The 23,111-nt window shown below is 34.5% G+C and overlaps 4 protein-coding genes across 6 annotated transcripts; 3 read left to right on the top strand and 1 right to left on the bottom strand.

Annotated features, from left to right (window-relative positions):
• Nucleotides 1-337: 337 nt before the first annotated feature.
• LOC136409996 (tetraspanin-33-like) lies at nucleotides 338-2,721 on the bottom strand. The gene is made up of 5 exons (XM_066391886.1): nucleotides 2,308-2,721; nucleotides 2,046-2,249; nucleotides 1,818-1,991; nucleotides 1,581-1,760; nucleotides 338-1,127 (listed from the first exon to the last, which is right to left on the bottom strand). The coding sequence occupies exons 1-5, from the start codon at nucleotides 2,419-2,421 to the stop codon at nucleotides 939-941; spliced, it is 861 nt and encodes a 286-aa protein (XP_066247983.1). The 5' UTR covers nucleotides 2,422-2,721; the 3' UTR covers nucleotides 338-938.
• A 1,147-nt stretch (nucleotides 2,722-3,868) lies between these two features.
• On the top strand, nucleotides 3,869-9,778 carry LOC136410031 (protein Loquacious-like). Of its 2 annotated transcripts, XM_066391933.1 has the most exons (7): nucleotides 3,869-4,028; nucleotides 5,062-5,223; nucleotides 5,632-5,933; nucleotides 6,222-6,381; nucleotides 6,637-6,774; nucleotides 7,581-7,730; nucleotides 8,288-9,778. In XM_066391933.1, exons 2-7 carry the CDS (start codon nucleotides 5,074-5,076, stop codon nucleotides 8,534-8,536), a joined length of 1,149 nt encoding a protein of 382 aa, XP_066248030.1. In that variant the 5' UTR covers nucleotides 3,869-4,028; nucleotides 5,062-5,073; the 3' UTR covers nucleotides 8,537-9,778. The 2 variants fall into 2 exon arrangements, with proteins under 2 accessions (XP_066248030.1, XP_066248031.1); XM_066391934.1 differs by lacking the exon at nucleotides 7,581-7,730.
• Nucleotides 9,779-12,093: 2,315 nt separating this feature from the next.
• Nucleotides 12,094-17,576, top strand: LOC136410004 (solute carrier family 25 member 35-like). 2 transcript variants are annotated; one of them, XM_066391896.1, is made up of 5 exons: nucleotides 12,094-12,441; nucleotides 15,133-15,386; nucleotides 15,449-15,687; nucleotides 16,049-16,274; nucleotides 16,331-17,576. In XM_066391896.1, exons 2-5 carry the CDS (start codon nucleotides 15,143-15,145, stop codon nucleotides 16,561-16,563), a joined length of 942 nt encoding a protein of 313 aa, XP_066247993.1. In that variant the 5' UTR covers nucleotides 12,094-12,441; nucleotides 15,133-15,142; the 3' UTR covers nucleotides 16,564-17,576. The 2 variants fall into 2 exon arrangements, with proteins under 2 accessions (XP_066247993.1, XP_066247994.1); XM_066391897.1 differs by lacking the exon at nucleotides 12,094-12,441 and adding an exon at nucleotides 14,842-14,862.
• Nucleotides 17,577-19,138: 1,562 nt separating this feature from the next.
• On the top strand, nucleotides 19,139-22,700 carry Hsepi (D-glucuronyl C5-epimerase). Its single transcript, XM_066391893.1, has 8 exons — nucleotides 19,139-19,511; nucleotides 19,590-20,179; nucleotides 20,231-20,483; nucleotides 20,540-20,700; nucleotides 20,758-20,921; nucleotides 21,096-21,213; nucleotides 21,754-21,916; nucleotides 22,112-22,700. Exons 1-8 carry the CDS (start codon nucleotides 19,452-19,454, stop codon nucleotides 22,367-22,369), a joined length of 1,767 nt encoding a protein of 588 aa, XP_066247990.1. The 5' UTR covers nucleotides 19,139-19,451; the 3' UTR covers nucleotides 22,370-22,700.
• Nucleotides 22,701-23,111: the final 411 nt, after the last annotated feature.

The following is a 23,111-nucleotide window of genomic DNA, read 5'->3' as shown; positions in this document are numbered from 1 at the left end:
CACCTTCTAAAAGATCCTGGAGATGCAAGTAATACAACTGCCATTTCTCATAACTTAAGAGTAACCATCAAGTTGTCCACAAATAGTGACAACAGTAGAGAGGATAGAATAACCCCGCAGTCTGCCTCTCATCACTCTGGATTTGATTGTGCCCCTGAAATGCTGCTGCTAGGCCGAGAATGATGTAAATCCAATTAGAAGTGTTCTAAAGTTACGTTCGGTGTCAGGCACCCTTCCGTTGTTCGTGATTACAACCTGTGGTGGTGAAACAACAAAAACTGTGCAACTTAATGTAGTTTTCACCATCCAACACACAATTGAAATAACAATACAGATATTAGAGAGAAGATTCTTTATTTTGAATACATTAATTTAATTAATCAAATACAATTAACAATAAAAATTACTTTATCAATTAGATTGAATTATAATAACGATTTACTAAAATTAAAATCTGACATTAGCACTTCCCTATAATACGTTTACATTTTTAAAATGCCTAGAAATATAAAACTTCGAACACACACGTCAAGTCGTAAAATTATAATATTAGTCAATATCACAAAATCTTTAGATCTTTGTGTTTATTTGTAATGAGTTTAGAATAAAATATATATAAATAATAAAAATCATCACGATCTACTTGTCTGTACTTAGGAGCAGGAAAATGTGTAACCATACTGAAAAAGAAATTGCCTAAATTTCATAATTCAAATTTCTAAAGCATTTGGCACATCACGATTTGAAAGCAGTATTGTTCCTAAAGTGGCAATCATAAAAGCTGGCAAATCATTGAAACCCTGCAGCATAAACTTACAAACAAGAAGCTTACCTTAATCAAACATAATTCACAGATACATTATACATGATATATGGATTACATGCACACACACAGATTAAAATGGCAGGACATCATATTTACAGATATACCCCACGTTTCAACTGGCCCATCTTGATTTCTGCAGTTCAATTTGCCCTTCCAGTGTCTTGGACAGGTAGATTACAAATAACTGGGAGAGAGCTGCGCCCAAAGCTATACCAGCAATAGTGTACAAGTTGCCTTCGGCCCAAGAACGGACAACTTCTATGCAGCCTGAAGTCCAAACTTTTTTACCTGCCTCAGCAACCTAAAAAGAATTCAGCAGAATATATCCACAGGTGTTTATTATTATTTACAGCGCGAGAACTCTTCCAAACAAATTAATATGTATTTCAACCTTAATACGTCGATTTATGATTCATATACCCAAATTAAAAATGCTTCATTTACTCTGCGCTCTCTCTGCCATGAATGAGCTTTGGCTATGTTTTTTAATCATATGGATAATCTCAAATTAGTTTTAAGGTACCTATGCTACTTTAGTACTTATAGTCGTTAAGACGGCGTTGATATATTAATTTAGCTCGTAAATTCTGTAGATGGGGATTGCATTCTAACATTGTGACTTTTGGTAGGAGATGATTGATATAAACCCAGAGTAGTAATTGATAAATTTGATCATCTACTGGAGGAAAAATTTTTCTTTGATCTTTTATGCAAGCATGCCATTTCTCTTAGTCCTATTGACTACCTAACTCACCGATAAAGTTTGTACTCCATAGCCACACATAATGTTCACTAAACGTGAACTCAGATCTGTGGCATTCATACAACAAGAAAATGGTACCCCACAATGCTCCACACTAGGAGAACTGCAGTTAAAGTACTCATTTTTGGACCAATCCATATAACCTTCAGAACTAAGACCACAACATTTAAACTAAAATATAACAGGAATTTAAGTAACAAAGTTGTCATTCACAATAAAACAACTCACTTCTTGTTGAGCAAAGTCAATAAAATTTTGCAAATCTGGATCATCTCTGTAAGTGTGGATAATCTGATCGGTAAAGTTTTCTTCCAACACAGTTTGCATTCTGTGTGGAAATACAAAGCCCAAAATGGCAATGCCCATTTCAATTAAAAAAAATATGAGTAAACATAAAGAGTACTGAAAATATTTTCTTTTAAACACTTATAAATTGCTTTGAAACTAATAACTTACAAATTTGAGCAAACAAGTGTTTTCTCTAAGAGCTCCAACACAACCAGCAAAACTTACTATAAAAATCACTCCTCCCATAAGGACCATGACTAGGGATATATTCAATATAACATCATAAACAGTCTCTAGTTTCACCCACCCAGTTAGTTGCCATTTATCAACAAAGGCATACAATCCAATGCCTATTAATAGGCCTCCAAATAGCTAAAGTAATGATTTTTTTGGTACAATCTCTCTCAAAGTGACCTAAGGAAGCACTTACCCAGAAAATGAAGTTTAATAGAAATATCAAATATTTTACACAAGGACTAACATAGGTAAAATTGCTGTTTGGTTGTCGTCTGTAGTAACCCCTTCTATGATTACTCGAAGGCATATTTGATAAGATACTGCACAATGGACAATTTTGGGGTTACTCTTTCATTAAAAAGTTCACTGTTCTTTTAATTAATTGCTTATCCTTCCTGATGTGTTAGCACTTGAGTTGGGAACCATAAATAGAGTTGATATTGTGTATTATACAGATGTTTAACAGGGCAGAAATACTGTTTATCTGAGTGAATCAAATGGTAATTTTAAATTTTAGTTACGTTAACAAATAACGAAAAAATAGTTAATATATAAAATATTCGAAGAAAAAAGTTTATGTTGCCAACAAATTTGACATTAGCTTTGTTGTTTACTTTGATAGACGTAATGATTAACGTAATCATTGTTTGTACTTAGTCATACTCAATGCAGTGCTACCCAATAAATTCGAGATGTGGCAACATAGGGGAAAAAGTGGTGCATAATAATTGTATAGGTTTGATTGAATCAGCGATTTAATTACACATTTCGTGCATAAGCCATTTTTTTAATTAATAAACATACAGATTTGTTTAAAGGGACAAATTTAGGCAGAATTGTATACAAAAATTTCATTACTACATTCAGATTTAAGAAAAATTTAAGTATTCATAACATTGCATGTCTCATAAGGTATTTATTGTAAAAAGAATTACCAATAGATCCACAGAGGTGTATTCGTAAAATAAGCACATGAGGTAATTAATTTAAAATGAAACTTATCATACAGAGAAGGAACTTTTAGAGCTAGTCAAGTACGTGTAATTAGAATCTTTGAAACGGTGAGTTACACAGTTGAATTTATTGATTTCTTTAAATTAATTTTCCGTGAGGAATAGTTTAATAAGTTCGGAATTTTTACCGTTTACGCAAAAGCAGGTACAATGATAAATATTCACGTTGGGACTACCCTGAATTTGCAGTCTCAGAGATACCACTTCGTGCCAAAAAAAGGTAACAAATCATAAACATAAGTATACACATAAAAAATGTAAAGAATCTAAAAATTTTCTGGGAAAGTCTCAACAAATAAAAATAGCGAAATTGAAAATTTTGTAAAAGCTACACTGATGATTCCGCAGTTAAGCTGTCTTAGTCAAAATTAGATGTTATTTATGTTGAACTCGCACAGTTAAAAAAGGCAGGCCATTTAGGCGTACCGTTACCAATACCATATTAATCACAACATACCAATTGAAACACAATTAGAACTACCTAAACTTAAAGATAATGTTGTGACATCCGTGACCAATGTTGCCAGTTTTTTGAAAATTTTGGTTTTTTTCTGGCGCAGCGGCGTCATCTACCGAGAAATCGCTGAAAAGTGCGACAAAGAGAGTATAATACATGTTAGCTTCGAAGAGATGAGATACAAGATACGATTTTTAATAAGACAACTGCTATCTTCTTGCTCGTTTCTTCTTGTGTCTGCTTACACTTTATAAAGTTGATCTGGCAACATTGGCAACACTGATTTTACCTTCAACTGCCTGGAGAAGTGTGGAGGGTCCATTGGTATCTAGTATCGGCCATTTCAGGTTCTCAACTTCACTAACACTTAATTAAAATTAACGTTTGTTAGAAACTATTTGCATCGTCTCTTCGACAGCACGATTCCCAGTGACTGAAAAACTGGTAAGGACATTTGGAGCAATAATTATTAATAAACGGCACTAGGCACAGTACTCTGCCATGGGGAGAATTGGAGCGTGCCTCCCGGCACGGGTCATTTCATATTGTTGCATGCCATTTGTAACTTTTTTCTGAAAAATACTCCAAGAATAACTCAACTTGTACAAAGGGCAAACTCTACACACTTTACATTTCTATAAATTCCTCATCCAACTATTCTTTCTGCAAACCTGGAAACTGGAAGTGGAGAAATAGTACTTTAAAAATTCAATAGATGTTTTTTGTAGAATGAAATGTGCATACCATGTTCCGGTCTACTTCATTTCATTTGTATTTCATATATGTCCTTTTCCCCAAAAAATTGATAGTAATGTCAACTCAGTAAAGTGTGTGAGTTGGATAAGTACATTGCAGTATCATTATTTTTGGGTCTATTCCTCTGTAAATTTGGTAATAACATTTACTCACAACTCAACACGTTTTGACTACCCATAAATAGATGGGACGAATTAGTGTCATTGAGGCTGAGTAGCCCATTAAGATTAGCTGACATTGATTAACATTAAAGAAAAAGTCCACCACCTTTGGGTGTGAACCAGTGACCAGCTTTCCAGGCTATTGCTCTGCCAACTGAGCAATAAAGGCATATTGCTTCATTCAGTATATTGAAGTAACCTTTTTTTCATAACTTAGGTTACTTTCAGTTAATAAGTCATTATTATTTAGTCAGTCAAAATTTGCCTGACTTAAACACTTTGCCAAGTAGATGTAAATATACATCAAATTTTTAGGAAAGGGAACATGTGTGAAGTATTGTGTTTTCTGTATAAATGCATTTTCATTCACTAAAAAGTTCCTTTTTTGTAACTGGAAATGATATTAAAATTAAGCTTTCTAAATAGTATACTGAGTAAAATAACAACTGAAAATATGTCATCTGCTTAACTATTACTAATGTGCCACTATTTTGCTTTTACAATGAAACTCTATTATCATTTACTTTTTTTACTTATTAAATGAGAACTTGTTTCAATAGGATAATTACTTAATGCATCCTGTCAGCCACATGCAGCAGCAACCTGGAATGCCACCAGTACAACCTCCGCCAGGAGGACTTCATCATCCCCGTAAAACAAAACCTGTGAAAACCATGCAGCTCCAAAGTGAGAGGTTAACTTTAACTGAGGAAGCTAAACTGGTAAGGGCTTTTCACAATATTCAGCATACTTACTATGGGGTATCTAGAAAAAAGTTAATAATCAAGTGCAGAAAGTGATGTTTTTCTGCATTGCCACTGAAGTTAATGGTCAGATGTGGATTACTTTTCCACACTAGAGCAGAAAAATTGTATTTAACATAGATAAAGTGCTCAATGCTGTACTCAATTAGCCAACATGCATCAGCTGGTTATAGGACGTTGACTTAACTTTTATCTCAATTTATATAGTTTTTACGCAATTCATAAAATTACAAGTAACAAAATTTTTATGAATCTATGAGTTTCATGACCAAAATGGATAAATAAATTCCACTTTGATTATCTGGCTCACACATATTTCGAAGCAAATAAAATTAAAGTTTCCATTGAGATTGTTACTTTCTTTAGGTTTACACTCCTTCAGACGTCAATGGGTCTATGAACAAGACCCCGGTGTCGGTCTTGCAAGAATTGTTAAGTAGACGCGGGATCACGCCTAAATATGAGCTACTTCAGATTGAGGGAGCCATTCATGAACCAGTCTTCAGGTATAGAGTGTTTTTGAACTCTGACTTTCTAGCTACTGGTACTGGGAGGTCCAAAAAGGATGCTAAACATGCTGCTGCAAAAAACTTACTTGATCTTTTGGTGGGCAAAGTAACGCCTGAACAGGCCAACCAGACCAATGGGACTCCTGGGGCTGCTGATATGTAAGTGTAAAATTGAGCTTTTATTTTTTTCATTAAGTGTTACTTGTCATCTATTGAATTGTCTTGAAGCATTGGAAATAGTGTTGTTTTGTAAACATCAATTGCAGATTGTAATCTGAATTTCGTTTCAGGAATACGCTAGAACATAATTGAATTTAAGTTTGGTTCTAGTTATGCGTATACTCAAAGAATACAACCGAAAGGATATATTTGATTAGACTGAATATTTTAATGTTAAATTATGGAACATCTTTTATAATTCACTATTAGTTAAAGTTCTTTTGATAGAACTGCCCAAGTGGTGTCTCCATATGATGACAAAGTCATGGGAAATCCAATTGGTTGGCTTCAGGAGATGTGTATGTCTCGCCGTTGGCCACCACCGTTGTACGAAATGGAACATGAAGAGGGTTTACCGCACGAACGTCAGTTTACCATTGCTTGCCAGGTATGTTAATTTAGCTTATATCTTCACTGTCGCTTTTCAAGAAATTATTTGTAATATTTTGATTAAAGATTGTTGGTCTGGTAGATATTTTCTTACCATAAATGTATCAAGAGCTTCATCTGTAAATATTGCACTGTGTCAAACATTAATTATTTATAGGTAACTTATGATTGATATAATGCAATTTCTTCAACTATTATGTGTACGTCTTGTTACGTTCTAACCGTCTTAAGGATTATTTTTTATGCTCTTCAGGTCTTAAAATTACGTGAAATTGGTACCGGAAAATCAAAGAAGCTCGCAAAGCGTGTCGCTGCCAACAAGATGTGGCAAACTTTGCAAGACTTACCTTTGGACGGGAACAATTTTCCAGGATTTGATCCCGATGAGGAGGTATGTTATTTCTTGGTATTGTCAACTTGACATAACAATGATTTTTTTTTTAATAAATGGCAAATGCCCTTTGCTTCCATTTTAACGAGTAACTCTCTAACGGTATTCGATATTTTCATGTTTACAATTGAGTATGACCCATACTCTAGGTCGTAAACGAATGGCTGTAGACTCATACATGATAAAGCTCCCAATGAACCGCTCCATATAAAGGTGTTTCATGGCTATTGGAAAATTTTTTTAGGAAATTTAGACAATCGTTTTACGGCTGACGAATACTGTCGAAGCATCGAGGTAATAATTTTATTATCATGCGAGGCGAAATCATAATATATTTTCGAATTACAGTTGCATAGCTTCCAAAAATCGATACACATGTTTTTGTTATTTAGAACCACATATGTTGGTTTTTATTTTCGAAAATTAACAGATTTTGCTTTCATCAATTTGTCGTTTAGGTTCGTCGATAAAAGAGAAGAGTATTTAGAAGTATAGAGGGTGGTTTAAATTTCTCAGCAAACTGATATTGCGCTTTCGAGTTATGTCTAATTAACATTATGTGGTTGATTTGGCCAGCAGTTTAGATATCTTATGTGCTCGGGTATTTTGCTGTTTTTCTGTTATCCTGTGTACATAAAACAATGCAGAGTTGAAATGATTTTTTAAATTAATTTTCGGTTTTTTTCTTTTAATTTTTTCACCTATAGAAACGGGATTTGTGTATTTTTTCACTAAATTCAACAAGTTTGGAGAAAAGCGCAAAGTATCTTAGCACATATTCATTTCAATTTCATGTATTGTTTTAGATAACGGGAAAAGCGGGTAACCTTACGCAGCGTTACGCTGGGTTGAAAGACAGCAAAATTCCTATTCTAAACAACCAGCAGTCGCAGAAGGTGTCCCAATTCCATAAAGCCCTCAAGCAGTCAGCGGGCAAGAAACTTAATGACTTGCAGGTAAAGATGCAGATATTTTGCTTTTTAAAATTCTTTACTTTCAAGTATCTCAATCTATAGTTTTTGTATGTTAACAAGTTTTTCCAGATGAAGAAATACAAACCGAAGAAATCTGGGGACTACGCTTAAAAAATACCTTGTATCTCAGAAATGAAGTGATTCCAAATATTTATTTATACGGGCTTTTTTCATATTTAGACCCAAGGAATATTTCACTAAATCTATATTATATATTTAGGAAACACCTTGTGTAGGTACAACCGCTGAAATATGTGATTCTATTGTCCAAAAGCGAGCTCACCGTGCAAATAATTGACGTGACCTTAAAAATCATTTGCTGAACAATCAACGCAAAGCTTTTTTTCTATTAAACTGCAATCACCCTATTTTTATTATATTTCTATCAATATTACTTTCCTCACTTCTTAGGTAGTGCTATTTTATCAATCAAAGAGTGTTGCTTTTAAAGAACGGTTCAAAAGAAAACTGTTCAAATATCCATTGAGCTCATTACTTACCATACTAATTAAAGTTATAAGCTACATTTCAATTTTCAGACTGTCAATCTTGCTGGCAAGGACTTTAGCTCGATCCAATACCTGCAGGACATTGCCGTCGAGCAAAATTTCGAAGTTACCTACGTGGACATCGAGGAAAAATCTGTATTTGGTCGTTGCCAATGTCTGGTGCAGCTCTCCACTCTCCCGGTAGCTGTTTGTTTCGGTATCGGCAAGTTGCCCGCAGATGCGCAGGCCAACGCCGCCCACAACGCCCTGGAATACCTGAAGATAATGACCAAAAAATGAGCTGATTCTGCTTCGAGTTTCTATCCGGACATGTCCGAGATCTTAAAAATTGCGCCTTTTCAACCGCAAGATCTCCCAGCACAACGTTGCTGGGAATTTCACAATTTTTTGCTTTCTTCTCTTTATAGATTCATTTGACGGTTCCGTGCCGACTCTGGTTTAGGCGAAGCGCTGGCGACAGCGTTTTTTCATGTGTGTTGTTTTCACGGGCCTTAGCCGTTTGTAGTTTGTGCCGTTTTAGAATTTTCACTATTATTTTGAGTCTTAATTTATTTGTAGTTTAAATCTAATTCCGTAAAATTTTTCTGGAATTTTTTTCATTTTTATTGCGACGGTAGTGGATTATTTTCAAATAAGACTCATTTCTATATTTCAAAGGAAAAGCACAAATTGCGAACGGCTTTGGAGACTCAAACGTAACCATATGTAAAGGGAATGATAGCGTGTATTTTACAAGCTATACTTTGCATAGAATTAGTGGTTTTTTTCGAAATAAAAGCAAACTTTATTTGTTTGTCTCCGAACCCCCTAATAATATGCACTACATAAATATTGAAATAAGGCATAAACTAGTATTTTATGCTCTTTAATCTAGTAATATTTAACGGTGTTTATTATGAATATAATTGTAGCTTTGTTCTAGCCTAATCTGTAAAATGCATAGGCACTAGCGCGTATTCTAATTATATCGTGACGTGTGAGATGTAATGGAGCCCCAAACTACGAGATATACAACTGACGTATATGATGCGTAAAGGGAGCATTTATTTAATGCAAAGTATAGAGGTTGTACCCCATAATAATAATAAATAGTCATCGTAATTAACATATATGTCAATAAGCGAAGCAATGGTCTATTGATGCTGTGTAGGCCTTTATCCATTGGCGCACACTGACCTTCGCTCAGAATTCTACTTACATTCACATTGTTTGTTTCCCTAAAAATTAGGTTCTACATTTTTAGATGAACTTGATGGCCATAGACTAAAGGTGAGTTCCTAATCAATTTGAAATTGAAAATTTCTTATATACATATCACAAAAATTCATTATTAAAGAAGTTATAATATAATATGATGCTCTGTTACATTTAATACCACCGATAACTTTTTAATATTGACTTTTTCACAAGTGTGTATTAAATGTTTTCGGCTTGAAATTGGCTAAGAAACACCCTTAGACTGTCTATGGCCATCGAGTTACGGGGATTGATGTGTATGCTAATTAAATTAATAAATATCAAGGTTTGCGTTTTATTTTTATCTCTAAATTTCTCATATCCACTTGAAAGGAGTCCTCATTCTGTATCTTACAAAATTTCAGAAAGACTAATTGATCAGATATTTAGAATGATCCGAATTGATCTAAACATTTGTGCCTGATTTCCAATTCTATCTTGTTTAAATGACTTCTTTAATGATTAGTAGATACAGTTAATATTTCTTGTATCTAAATAAACCCATTTGAACATTAAGTTTTCAGCAAAATGTGTAAATAAATTAATCATTATTTTACAGAGACAACATAATTGGATTACCAACGTGGAAATTGAGGAAACTTCATTTGAGGCTGAGTGAATAATTGATATAAAAGGCTCAGTAGATGAGCTGCATTTGCAATCATGCATCTCTATAAGAGAAACATTTGAACGCCTGTAAGACCAAAGCTGCATAAATAATCATGTTTTTTGCTTAATAATATTTTTTCCCAACTCGATAAGCACTGCCACATCAATTTATATACTCAAAGAATCTAAATTGAGTCAAAAAAGTGGTGACCCAGAAGCAGTAAGAAGTAAATGAGACGGCTTTGTAAGTAAATATAATTTGAAAAATGTATATTAATAAGCATATAGGGTGTTTTTAGTTTTTTTTTCGTTTTTTCTTCGCAGTTCCTCTATTTGTAATATATTTTTCACATTAACTGGCTCTAAAATCCAATTCGAAAATCTACAGTGTGACGTTTTTTTAAGAATATAAGCGTTCGAGGAAAAATATTGTACCTAGCACATGGGAAAGTCTATTGCCATCAATTGCCTATGGAACTCCGCTTCTCGTCGTTCGATTAGTTGCATTGATTATGCCATAAAGTGCCACAGGGCTTTAAAATATGCGTGACTCAAACACCTATCTATAGTTGGATTCTTAATTGGCGAAGCGTCTGATTTTGCTACGACGTACTTTAAAATTTTGCTTGCATTTTAATTTCTAACATTTTAATTCTTTCTGCTTGTTTGGCTTTAATTCGTATGATCAGGGAACTTGAATGGGACCTGCTTATTAACACCAAATTGGGTTGTATCTAATTTATTCGTCTTCATTTTCTGTACCTTTCCATTCCATATATATTTATATTTAATTTATACCTACAAACCAAATACTTATACACTAATGCATTTGAGGCTACTCATTTTCAAGATCATCTTTCGCCTAGAGTGCAAGAGGCGAATGGTACACTGGTGGCAAGTTTTAAACATCAATCACACGTAATTGTTATAAAATACTAAACAGTAAAAGACGTAATGTAAAATCCTTAAACTTACTTGTCGCTTTTCTCTTTGTTAAAAAAAAAGTATTTTTTCCATACATTTAATCATACGTTTATCGGAGTCTAAATAATTATGCTAATTTCCGCAGATAAAATGTATTTTCTTTGTATTCCGAAAGAATCCTGCAACACAGATAGCTTCCGCATCGTGGCCTAGTTGTCATAGTTATCCTGATCCAGCATCATGTCCCTAACCTGGACATTGTTGTGTAATATTATTACGCACGATTTGATGCTTCATTACACACAGTTACCCGTGATTGCTGAATTTCTGTTATGCGCTATCCTTAAATTATTTGAAATTTACTGGCATAAAAGTGGAAAAACAATTTTATTTACAACTATAATATTTATTTATAATTTGGATTAATTCTTTAATGATGTTTTTTGATATCTGCCATTTGAAATTTTTAATGCACATGGATAGACAAATGTGAATCTAACCGAACGGTAGTTGTTTGCCAAAATGTTGAAGAATTTGAGCTTCAAAACAATAAAGTGAACAGAAGACCCGTAAAAACCTTGCGAGTAACGTACAGTAGAAGAAGCGAAGGTAGGTAATATGACATTTTCCAACCTGTTATGAGTATAGTAATGTCAACATTGCATATACGGTTGTACATAATTAATTCACAAATTTACGGCAGATTCGCTATAAACGGCTCTGTACATTTTAAACGAAAAAAAAGCAGGCCTTAAAATAATAATATCTAGTTAAGGTGGGTTTGAACATTTTAATATTTTGGCGCTTATCTTACCCTTTGTGCTCGATTACTTATAGCATATGTTTGAAAGAAAGCAAACCATTTATTGTCCAACTGTATTTCTAAGAATACAGAAAGAAAATCTAAACATTCTCCACATGGAAAAACAAAAAACAGTTCAGAGTGCACTTGGCAAAGCCGAAGTTTTCCTCCTGACAATGTATGAGATTGAAAAGCGTTTTGCGCACCCGCGCCACGCGCCTCTGGTCAACAGTGTGTATAGTTATAATTAGTCATTTCTCATTTTCGTCTACCGCTTGTGGTACAAGTGGAAAACGCCAGACTCAGTTCTCTTAAAAATTCCGATCCGAACATTTCTTCATCACGTTTTCGGCTATCACGAATCGACAATGAACCAAACTACGATCCGCGATGTTTTGTCTATTGCAAACATTCACGCATAAATTCTAATCAAATAGAGATTGTTTAAGCAACCGCACGTTTATACTCCATTTTTCAATTTCAAAATGTTAAGCATATATATAAACGTGGATTTGTTAGTTGCCGAAAGGTGTCCGAGAAAGGCATGTAGCTGATCCACACTTAAGTTACAAAAGTTGCAACATAGTGAGGAAGCTTTCACACGAATTTTAAGGTAAGAGCTTTTAAGTTCCATTCATAAATTTAACGCGTTAATGTTATTAAAATTACACAATATTAGGTACGCCAGTAACCTGACATGAACACGCGTTTATGTATAAACTTACGCTTACGTAAGAACATCAAATTACAATGAACCGGCACTTTGATTGCGATGAAACTCTAATCATGTCGAGTTGTAGCGCTAACGTATGGTTGGCGTTATCATTTCCACAAAGTAGGTAGTATAAAACTATCCATTTGTTTTATTCTCCGAAGAGCAATTTGACCATAGTAGAGTAATAGTGTTCTCTACTACGGCTTGAGTATGTTATTATTTAAAGCCTGACCTGCCTGACTAAGTTAATGGTGCCTGCGTCCTCCAATTCACTCCAACGCAACAGTGTACAGATTTAATCACTATGTGAGTGGCAAACGGAAATTCAAAATGTAAATAACGAAAAATTATAGGATGCTGGGCGCTCATTTTCAAATTCTGAAAAATCCAAAATGTTCACATTCGCTCCAATTAACCCAGTAATCCCTTACGGTTTTTGAGGTTCCTGTACTGACCTTCGAATTGTTAATACCCTGTGTAATCATATACAGGTATGACCAGTTCAAGTAGAAACATAGGAACTGTATAAGTAAGAAAAGGACCGCACAAGATTTAGCATACCTCCGACAAAGACCAACGAAATGGGTTTAGAGATGAGCGGCTGACGTGGGTGGAGTCAGTCCAGTATTTTGCCAGATCTCACCGTTCCAGAATATTTACTAATATAAGTTCTAGTGATGGATTAATCGTTTTTCCCATTTATTTACATTGCTGCATTTTTGTCTGATATTTTTAAAAATTTCCATCGTCACGAAGGCAATGAAATCAATACTAATTTAAACACCAAAGTGGAGATGCCCGCCAGACTGACTTCGCCACTTCGTTGTCGGTCTTTGTCGGAGGCATATTAAACCTTATGTGGTCCTTCTCTCACTTGTACCATCTTTATGCGCCCACTTAAACTAATGATACCTATATATATCTGGGTGGAAAATTTAGACAGATTAGACGTATCTTTTACTTTTTTTCCCATGAAGTAAAATCTTGCTCAGTCCCCGGTCTTCCGACGACCGGGGATTTACCAGGGTATAAATTTATGAAATCACGAAAAAGTTTCGTCTGAAAAAAATGAACTGGGACCCAGAAAAATTGTCACCCTGTAGATGTATCAATGAATTGCAAATACCGTCAATTTTATTTTATATCTCAAGAATTGTAGGTGATATAAGGCAAAAAAGCAATTGACCTTTAACCCTCGGCATGTTAAAGCTTTGAGATATGGGAAACCAATTTACTACCTTTAGATTTCTTCATAGTCAAACAATCGGTGATTAGCGGATTAGTCTCCTTTTTTCGGATACCCTATATATATCATGATAATTAATAAATCATATTAATATTGCCTTTAAAAATTACAATAAATATTTTCAAATTTTCTTCTATCTGCTTCACCTCTTAAATTCTATTGAATTTTCGTAGTTCTAAAAACTTGAAATATTGTCAAAAAGAGAAGATTACCTGGCAATTCAGATAATGGGGATAAAAATTAAATATGTAAATAACCTTATCATCTATAAATAAATGCAATATAATAGAAGCAATTGCAATAGGCCTCCGGCTTATGTACATGCCCGGAGACTATTTCCAATTGTATTTTGATGTGCTGTTAAAGCCTTCGGGATATCCTTTGTTATATGTAAATAGCACAGAATAGGACAATAAATTAAAGTTCTAACAACTTTATCTGGAAAATAATATAATTTCCATGGAAACCTAAAGAGTAACAATTCACGAACCCTTATACTGTGCGTTTTTTAACACTCAACATGGAATTTCAAGGTAGATCAAAGGCGATGAGATAGATAGGTCTTAGTGTTTCAAGGGTTATTCCCCGCCTACTGTGAGGCTTTTTTAATGATCACCCAGTATATTAGTTGAAACATAGCAGCAGTGTTCTTAACTTTTTGTTATTTAGTGTTTGTTGCATAAGAAGTGAGCAAGATTTATACAATTTACAGAAGAATTAAATTTTACAGAGTAATCACAGTTTTAATGCTGCTATTCAAGGAGTCAGTGACAGATAATTGACACTGACAAAAGCTACATGTGTAAGTGACCTTTATGTCACAACTGCTACAGCAAAAAGTAAACGTTGAAATTGTTTATCAAGTTTAATTTACAATTAGGCACCTTTAGTTTATAAAAAAGGAATGTTAATGAGTAATCTAATGTCACCCATTAACTCCACATATAAACAAACTGCTGGTATCAAATCTAAAATTTGTCTTAAAGTGATGTTAGGAGTGGTGTGAGTATCTAATGAATAACCTCCGACTAAACAGTGGCTGCTCCCAAAGCAGGAACATTTCTTACCCAAAGGTAACTAAACTGCTTATAAGAAGTTTAATAATTAACAACTCACCAAAGTGAGTCTAGCAAACTCTCATCTTGTTTCTGGACTCCCAATATTCTTTTTATATAATGTGATTCAACCACAGAATAGCAATATAGAAATGCTGTGTAGTATCCTAATGTGGTACTTACTATCGTTACAAAGCTATGACAACCACTGCAATTGTGCAGTGGTTGTCATAGCACAATAACTGCTAAATGTCTTTAATTAATGAAAAACAATATTTTTTCTCCTAGATTTATAGCTATGGACTTCATTTGCGGAGGCTTGGCGGCTAGTGGCGCCTCTATTTTCAGCAACCCCTTCGACGTCCTCAAAACCAGAATGCAGTTACAAGGTGAATTGCAAGCAAAGGGGCAACATGCCATCCATTACAAAAATGCATTCCATGCTGGTTATGTGGTGGCCAAAAATGAAGGCATTAGAGGGCTTCAAAGGGGCCTGGGGGTGGCGATGACTCTCCATGGGGTCAGAAATTGTGTTCGATTAGGTATTATCTTATTTTCTGAAGGCAAATCTGACATTCTCCTCTTACTATTTTGGAACTTTTAGGCTCGTATCAGACCTTAGAAAATCATGGATTTCTCACTGACTCATCAGGAAAGACAGTATTATACAAGAGTGCCATAGCTAGTGGAGTAGCCGGGGCCATAGGGGCTTTTTGCGCGAGTCCCTTATTTCTTATCAAAACGCAGCTTCAATCGCAGGCTGCGGAACAGATAGCAGTCGGGCATCAACACGGGCATAGAGGAACTATTAGTGCGATTACGAAGATTTACTATAAGTATGGGGTAAGTTTTGGTATTATGCTTATATTTCATAAATGTTCTATTAACAACGGACATGACGATCTCACCTTTCCTTCCAAATCATCAGTATTTTTCGTTTTATTTGTGCGATTCCGTTCTGTTTTCTTCTCAAATAGACTCATGACTTCCAGAAAATTAGTTCCCCATTGATCCTGACGAATGTTGCCCCTGGCAACAATGGTGGGTAGTGTTTCCACGTACTTTCAGACATGTAATTTGAAACTCTTCAAATTCCTTCTCTGTAACAAAACTCAACCTTTCCGTTCTTTTTGAGGACTCACTCACGCATGTGTTGATACAGGGAGTATCGTTTCTTTTTACACTGCGAATTGGTATTTTTTAGATAAAAGGTTTATGGAGGGGCGTGAATGGTACAATAATCCGAGCCGTGGCAGGTTCCTCTTCCCAACTGACCACTTTTGCAATATCAAAAGACAAACTTAAAGAGAATCTTTATTTACGAGATTCGCCAATGCTTACATCGCTGGTCGCCAGTATTTTCAGTGGGTTCATACAAACTATTGTGATAAACCCATTCGATGTAGTTTCGACGAGGCTTTACAATCAAGGTCTTATATCCGACACTTCCACAAGAAAAGAAATACTTAATTAGTTTGATTTTCAGGAGTCGACGCCAATGGAAAAGGGCTGTTTTACGCAGGGGTTATAGATTGTTTCATAAAAATGGTGAGAACCGAGGGTTTCGCTGGATTTTATAAGGGAGTTGTTGCAAATTATATGCGACTGGCCCCTCATTCGCTCTTCTGTTTACTGTTTTGGGATATACTTAAAGGTTTAAAAGTGCGGTACATTGATGGAGGAGCAAAACGATCGTTGCTGATAGAGCAGAACCACTAGCAGTTACTCCTCACGTTTAATAGTAGATTGATATTCACCTATGATATATCATTTAGCATCAATCATCTATGACTTGTTGACTACTCAGAATAGAACACGTTTATATTTTTATTAATTTAAATATTTTAAATATATACTGTGTAGGTACTTATATGTGATACAGGTACCTAATTACATAGATATAGAGTTCCTCAAGCTAGTCCAGTTGCACCAGTATGGTTCAGGTACACCCGATGATCATCTAGGCATCCCAGTTATAAATTTCAAAATTTATTGATGAAGGAAGATCTTATTTTCAGCAAATTTAATAGGAATGTGGTTCCATAAACGCCTTGTTAATACACAGGGTATTGAAAATGTTTCGCAACTTTTTATTCCATACGATATACAAGATAATGGGTGATAATTTTAAAAAAACCTCATAATATAAACAGTATGCCGCCTCAGTTGGTACAGAACATCTACATGGTGATCGCTGTTAAGAGACAAAAAGTTAGGAAAAAATAGATGAGGATCTGGTTTAATCAAGCACCCTGTAAGTTTTCAACACCAATTGAGGCATATCATTTATATTTGTAAGGCTAAAAATTTCCCCAAATTTAAAATGACAAGATTATCAGTTTAATTTTTATAATTTACAACTGGAAAGCCCTATATATATATATATAATGGTCGAGAGAGAGAAGAGAGCCTTTGATGCCCATAATGTTATATTGTGAAAATAACGTGACAATGAATTGATTTTTTGTGATTATCTATAGTAATCAAGTTCAAATACAGGAAAATTTCATTTAAGTCCATTTAATCTTAATTAAATATTAAAAAACCACAAAGACACATTGAAATACAATTTTCCAATATAGCAAAAGATATGTGAAATTATGGTTGTGATTTCAAAGATGTAAATTATGATATTAAGGGCTCCATCACTCATTAAACAATCAGTGATATTATTGCTATTGTTAAGCAAATATTTAGTTTAAGATTTATTTATAAATAAATTATTTTAAATACCTAATAGCTGATATTTGATCACCTTTTTTGTTATCTAGGTATTCTTTAATTCTTGTATTAATAATTTCCAAGTAGGATGCGTTGAAGGATCTGGAGTTTCTTGGAAACAGAACTTGGAAGGAGTCCGGAATAGCTTCGGGATAGTAGAAGTCAATGCCCCATTTAGCCCAATAAGTAGAAGTTATTGTCCCATTGTCTAAGGTTTCCTTATGCCCTGTTCCGTTACTTTTCTTGCAGGTCAGCGTAGAACCCTTATTTTAGACTGATCTTTTATTTTTCGACGGTTATACAATTCAAATAAGTAAAAATATACAGGGTGTTTAATTTAAAATAAAAAAGGTGTTATACCTATACTTACAGTCTAGCCGGAAGTGCCACTAATTTAAAAATATTTTAGTTGAATGACCCCTATCGTGTTTACTCCAGTATCCTCTGTATGCCCGTATGCCGAGCTTAAGTCTAAAAGTTTAATTGGATACTTCTACATGCATCCTGTTCCCGTTTTCTTAGCACAAGTAAGACCTGCAGCCTTTTCTTATTCTAATTTCTCAATTATTTTATATATAATTATTTATTCCTTAAAATTACCTGCATTTGCAGCCAAGTTGTGACCCATACGAATGTTTAGCGACCAATTAAAATACAATTTGTTACACGCGATAAATGGTGCACGCATTCATTTAAACATAAATCTTAGCCAAATGATTCACAAATGTTGGATTGCAGGAATCGCACTGCCAGCATCCTTCGTTATCGGCTTCTACGTTTTTATTTAAATAATTCCATAACTAAATATTAATTAAACCTTATTCAATTAAGATAAATTATTTATAATGAATATTACAAGTACAAGTTAAGCACAAAAATATGAAGAACAATTATAAACAATAACTAGTAAACAACAGATGCGCGATTCAATGATTTAAAGAAGAAATTTACATAATCAGGTTGGGGGTCGACATTTTGAACCTTTATTGTAATTTTTTTTAGTCATCTTTGATAAAAATAAATTAAATATCGAAGTCTTGGGGTAACAGCGAGCCAGCATTACGTTTTTGAATAAAAATGACCCTGGAGCCAAAATGGATCGTTTTTGACCAAGGGTTTCTTCGTAAAAATTGTTCACCGCAATGTCCTCTACAACCTTTTTGAAACACTGTACTGTCCGTTTTTTAATTTTGAACATGAAACTTTAAGGGGGATCAAATGCTATGAGATATCAAACAAAGTAATTGTTCGTTTTCTTAGTATTTCAGGGCCAGCGCAGTTGTGTTCAAAAAGTAATGACGCAGTCCTATTGAACTACGGCTTTTTTCATGCAAATTTACGCCTTATACCAAAAAGGATCCCAGATCCAGATCATTAATAATAAAAAACAAATGATTTAATTGACGCCCTACGTTCATAATTCACCGCCTACTGCGAGGTTTCTTTATGATCATCCAGTATATTAGCTGGAACGTAGCGGTTTACTTAACTTTATTTTAATTCGAAATGTTTATTAATGTAGATAATAGACAAAGATTATACAATTTGCAGAGAAATTGAATTTTACAAAGTAATCACAGTATTAATGCCGAAAGAGTGGAATCCGTTGGTTGCTTAGCGCTGCTATTCTAGGAGTTAGTGACAGATAATTGACATTGACAAAAGCTACAAGTGCAAACGACCTTTATGTCACAACTGCTACAGTAAAAAATAAACATTGAAATTGTTTATCAAGTTTATTTTGCAATTAGACACCTTTAGTTCATGAAAAAAAGGATTATTAATGAGTAACCGAATATCGCCCGTTGACTTCGCATATAAACAAACTGCTGGTATCAAATCAATAAATTTTCTTACATGAAGTGGTGTTAGGATGTGAGTAACTAATGAATAACCTCCGACCAAACAGTGGCTGCTCCCAAAGCAGGAACATTTTTTATCCAAAGGTAAATAAAACGTCCGCAAGAGCTTTAATAACTAACAACTCACCAAAATGGCACTATCAAACCCTCATCTTGTTTCAGGACCCACCAATATTCTTTTTTATAATGAGATTCAACAACAAAATAGCAATGCTCTTTTTAATTTCCTTTACGTTGTTTGCAATTGTCGTCCTTTATTCAATGTGCAATACTCAGGCCTCAAATTTGCAAAGTCCCAGAGATCAAAGCTTTAATGTGCTTGAACTGCAAAGTGTTGTGGATATACACTGTGATATTAATGGCGAATATTCAATTGGGTGCAAGAAGGATGATCAAGAAGTGTATGTTCCCGTCACCTTCTTGAAGAAATATTTTGAAATATATGGTGAACTGAGCAGTGACAATAGGTTCGAGTGGTCACATAGCTATAGTAAGGTCTATCACCCAAAAACTAATTATGACCCTCGAGGTGTTTATATGTACTTTGAGAATTATAATGTTGAAGTGAGGGAAAGGGTGAAATGTGTAAGTGCAACAGATGGAGTTCCAGTTTCTACTCAATGGGAGAGTCAAGGCTATTATTACCCAACACAAATTGCTCAGTTTGGTCTATCACACTATTCCAAAAACCTGACAGAGCCTGAGCCTAGAATTAAACTTGTCGAGGATGCAGATGAAGTGTTGGCACAATGGTAACTTTTTTGTAATATTCTATTTAGTCACTTAAATTGAAGGGTTTTTAGGGCTGTACCAGAATCAGCAAATTTGCAAAGAGGTTTTACTCAGGGGGCTAAGACTAAAGTCTTACACTTCAAAACTAGTGAGAATTACAATGAAGGGATCCACTTAAAAATGGATCATGTTTTAAGCTTTGTTTTAAAAGTTGATTTGTTATTGAGTGGCAATAGTAGTTTTACTGTTGCTTTACAAAATAGGGAAAATAAGGAAGTGTTTTTTCTTCACTACATTGTCAGCGATATTCTCATTACAACTGAGGTAAAATTGCTTTGCAATTTCATTCAATAATGTACTGAAAGTTTTTTGCTCAATAGGGAAGTAATATTTACCATGGTATTGGGTTAATATCTGAGTGGAAAAGATTAACAAGGGATTTAATAGTGGATCTGCAAAAGGGGTTGAACTATCTGACTAAAGAAAAGTTGAGGCATAAAGTGCCAAAATCGAAATTAAAAGTTGTGGGTATAACATTAAGGTAAGTGAAAGAGTAATATTAATGTAGTTTTGCTTTTAAAAAATTTTGTTTTTATAGAGGATCTGGTTCATTCGACAACTTAACAATCTCATCTTCTGAGCATATGCAACAATTTTATGATGCTGCAGAATGGTTTGTTAAGAACCAGGATTCTGAATCTGGAGGCTGGCCTATTCCTGTGAAAAGGAAAATTGCTGCAGATTTTGTAGTATTAGAACCTGGTAAGTTAGATGTTGCTAGGCAGTATCAAATATTAAATCAGCCATTTAATCTAGCATTGAAAATTGGAATATTTAAAACTCAAATATTACTTTAAAAATCATTAGCGCAGAAAGAATAACATTGTATGATTAAAGAGAAAAAACTCTATATTACTGTATATTATTGTTGTTTAGGTTGGTATTCCAGTATGGGGCAGGGTCACGCAATATCAGTTCTAGCGAGAGCATTTCATCACTCAGGTGGAGATCAACGATATCTGAATACTGCTCTTAATGGATTAAAACCGTTTAGGTAATAAAATAATCTACATTGTTTAGGTGTTTCAACACTAACGTAACTTTTGTTTTATTGAAAGGCTGATGGTTCAAATAACTTACAATTATATCTTGATATTGAGAAACTAGATAACTCTCTACTCATTTTCTATTGTTCACCTGAAAATAATTTTCTTTATAAAGTTTTCTAGATATTATTCAAAACCTGGTTTTTTAATCTTTTGGTAAATTAGTTATCAAGACAATTTCCATAAAAACGACAAAATCAGAGTAAAGAATTGGTCAATTTCTCCATTTCTGTATAAATTATCTTATTATCAAAGCCATTAAAAAGTATTACACATGTCCTAGAAAAGTTATTACTGTCCCCTAATAGCCAATTAATTACTTGCAAAATGTTATTACCACACTCAATTATTCAAATGCAGTGAGATGACTTTCTGCACTTGTTAGGTAAATACCCGAATGTAACTATCCCCTATTTAAATACCCCCTCAATTAAACTACCGTTTTTTTTTCATGAGATTTTTGTATACTGTAGAAGTCTGTATTTCAGAGTTTCAGCTGCAGACGGTGGCGTTTTAGCCACTTTCCTTAATAAGTATCACTGGTATGAGGAGTACCCCACTCAACCAGCCTCGTTCGTACTCAATGGCTTTATATTTTCCTTGTTGGGCCTATATGATCTTCTGAGTATTGCTCCGGTAGGGCAAGCCCAGGTATGACAATTTATTCAAAAATAAAGTATAAGTAGGGTTGTAGCAACAAAATAAGTAGATTTTGTAGTAAAGAAATATTTAATAATTTTCTCTTTCATAAAACTTGTAATTCGTGTCGTGGTTATGATTTACTGCGGTATTCGCCTAAAAATTGTATGAAAAATGTTGACAACATTCCCTAAACTTTCACTTCAGGAGGCCGAATTTCTCTACAACCAGGGCATAACCACCTTAAAAAATATGCTACCGCTCTTCGACATGGGCAGCATGACCGCCTACGACTTGCGCCATTTCACGTTGGGCATAGCGCCCAACTTGGCTCGATGGGACTACCATGCTACCCATGTTAATCAGCTACTACTCCTTGCCACCATTGAGGACGACCCGATTTTCCGCAAGACCGCCGACCGCTGGATCGGTTACATGAACGGTAAGCGAGCGGATCACAATTAGCGAGTGTTCCGACGTTGCCCTGTGTAATAAAATCGTTGTGTTGCCCTGATGTTGTTGAGGGCGAAATGTTGTTGAAAGTTGTAGGGGTCATGCAAACCCTTGGAGGTTGTTTATATCGATGAGACATATCGGATTTTTGCTTTCGTTCGTGTAATAAGAATGGAGCGTTTTGGAAATAATGAAATAAACTACAATCTCTATCTCATTATCTGCCACGATCTTATAAATCCTTATTTTGACATTTTTACGATTCTGAAAATAATTAGTTAAGCATTTCGTTTCACTGAATGGTTCATCACCAGAATTGGTTGTTATTAGTCTGTTCCATTATTTCCGATATGCTCTGCGTTTGCTACAGAGTTTTAAAGAGTCGTTGTTCGTAGGTTACCAACCCAGTCAAATAAAGTCTAATGGTTTAATTTCTGCGATTAAATGTTTTCGATTCGGTTGTTATTAGTATTGCGAACGAAAGAAGGGCAATACATTTCGTTTTTATTACAGATTTACTGATACATTCCATTGTTTTCTATCGAAAAACTATGAAGTATTGTTTGCATATTTTTACAGGGTGGCTCATGACAAAATTTTCATACGTTCCTATATTGTACTATGGTAAGTTTTGAACAAAAAAAGGACGTTTGAACATGAGTCTAGAAACTCTTGCCCATCCATACATTTTTCGTTACTCAGTTATAATATTTTTAGAGACCCGTTCTCTTAATATTGAAGATTTCCGACCTAT

This window comes from Euwallacea similis, chromosome 7 (assembly GCF_039881205.1).
Source record: "Euwallacea similis isolate ESF13 chromosome 7, ESF131.1, whole genome shotgun sequence".
In the NCBI taxonomy this organism is placed as follows: Eukaryota; Metazoa; Arthropoda; class Insecta; order Coleoptera; family Curculionidae; genus Euwallacea; species Euwallacea similis.
The sequence above is the reverse complement of the archived record's forward strand: the minus strand, read 5'-3'. Positions and strand labels throughout refer to the sequence as shown.

What these genes read in the sequence shown, in the direction of transcription:
- LOC136409996 (XM_066391886.1), bottom strand. Translation starts at nt 2,421, where the DNA reads ATGCCTTCGAGTAATCATAGAAGGGGTTACTACAGACGACAACCAAAC. An exon ending in ACACTTGTTTGCTCAAATTT is followed by an intron (nt 1,992 to 2,045) that starts GTAAGTTATTAG and finishes AAATATTTTCAG; the next exon opens with TACTCTTTATGTTTACTCAT. An exon ending in ATGGAGTACAAACTTTATCG is followed by an intron (nt 1,128 to 1,580) that starts GTGAGTTAGGTA and finishes AATTCTTTTTAG; the next exon opens with GTTGCTGAGGCAGGTAAAAA.
- LOC136410031 (XM_066391933.1), top strand. Translation starts at nt 5,074, where the DNA reads ATGCATCCTGTCAGCCACATGCAGCAGCAACCTGGAATGCCACCAGTA. An exon ending in TAACTGAGGAAGCTAAACTG is followed by an intron (nt 5,224 to 5,631) that starts GTAAGGGCTTTT and finishes TACTTTCTTTAG; the next exon opens with GTTTACACTCCTTCAGACGT. An exon ending in GATTTGATCCCGATGAGGAG is followed by an intron (nt 6,775 to 7,580) that starts GTATGTTATTTC and finishes GTATTGTTTTAG; the next exon opens with ATAACGGGAAAAGCGGGTAA.
- LOC136410004 (XM_066391896.1), top strand. Translation starts at nt 15,143, where the DNA reads ATGGACTTCATTTGCGGAGGCTTGGCGGCTAGTGGCGCCTCTATTTTC. An exon ending in CAGAAATTGTGTTCGATTAG is followed by an intron (nt 15,387 to 15,448) that starts GTATTATCTTAT and finishes TGGAACTTTTAG; the next exon opens with GCTCGTATCAGACCTTAGAA. An exon ending in AGATTTACTATAAGTATGGG is followed by an intron (nt 15,688 to 16,048) that starts GTAAGTTTTGGT and finishes GGTATTTTTTAG; the next exon opens with ATAAAAGGTTTATGGAGGGG.
- Hsepi (XM_066391893.1), top strand. Translation starts at nt 19,452, where the DNA reads ATGAATAACCTCCGACCAAACAGTGGCTGCTCCCAAAGCAGGAACATT. An exon ending in GGAACATTTTTTATCCAAAG is followed by an intron (nt 19,512 to 19,589) that starts GTAAATAAAACG and finishes ATCTTGTTTCAG; the next exon opens with GACCCACCAATATTCTTTTT. An exon ending in CTCCGGTAGGGCAAGCCCAG is followed by an intron (nt 21,917 to 22,111) that starts GTATGACAATTT and finishes CTTTCACTTCAG; the next exon opens with GAGGCCGAATTTCTCTACAA.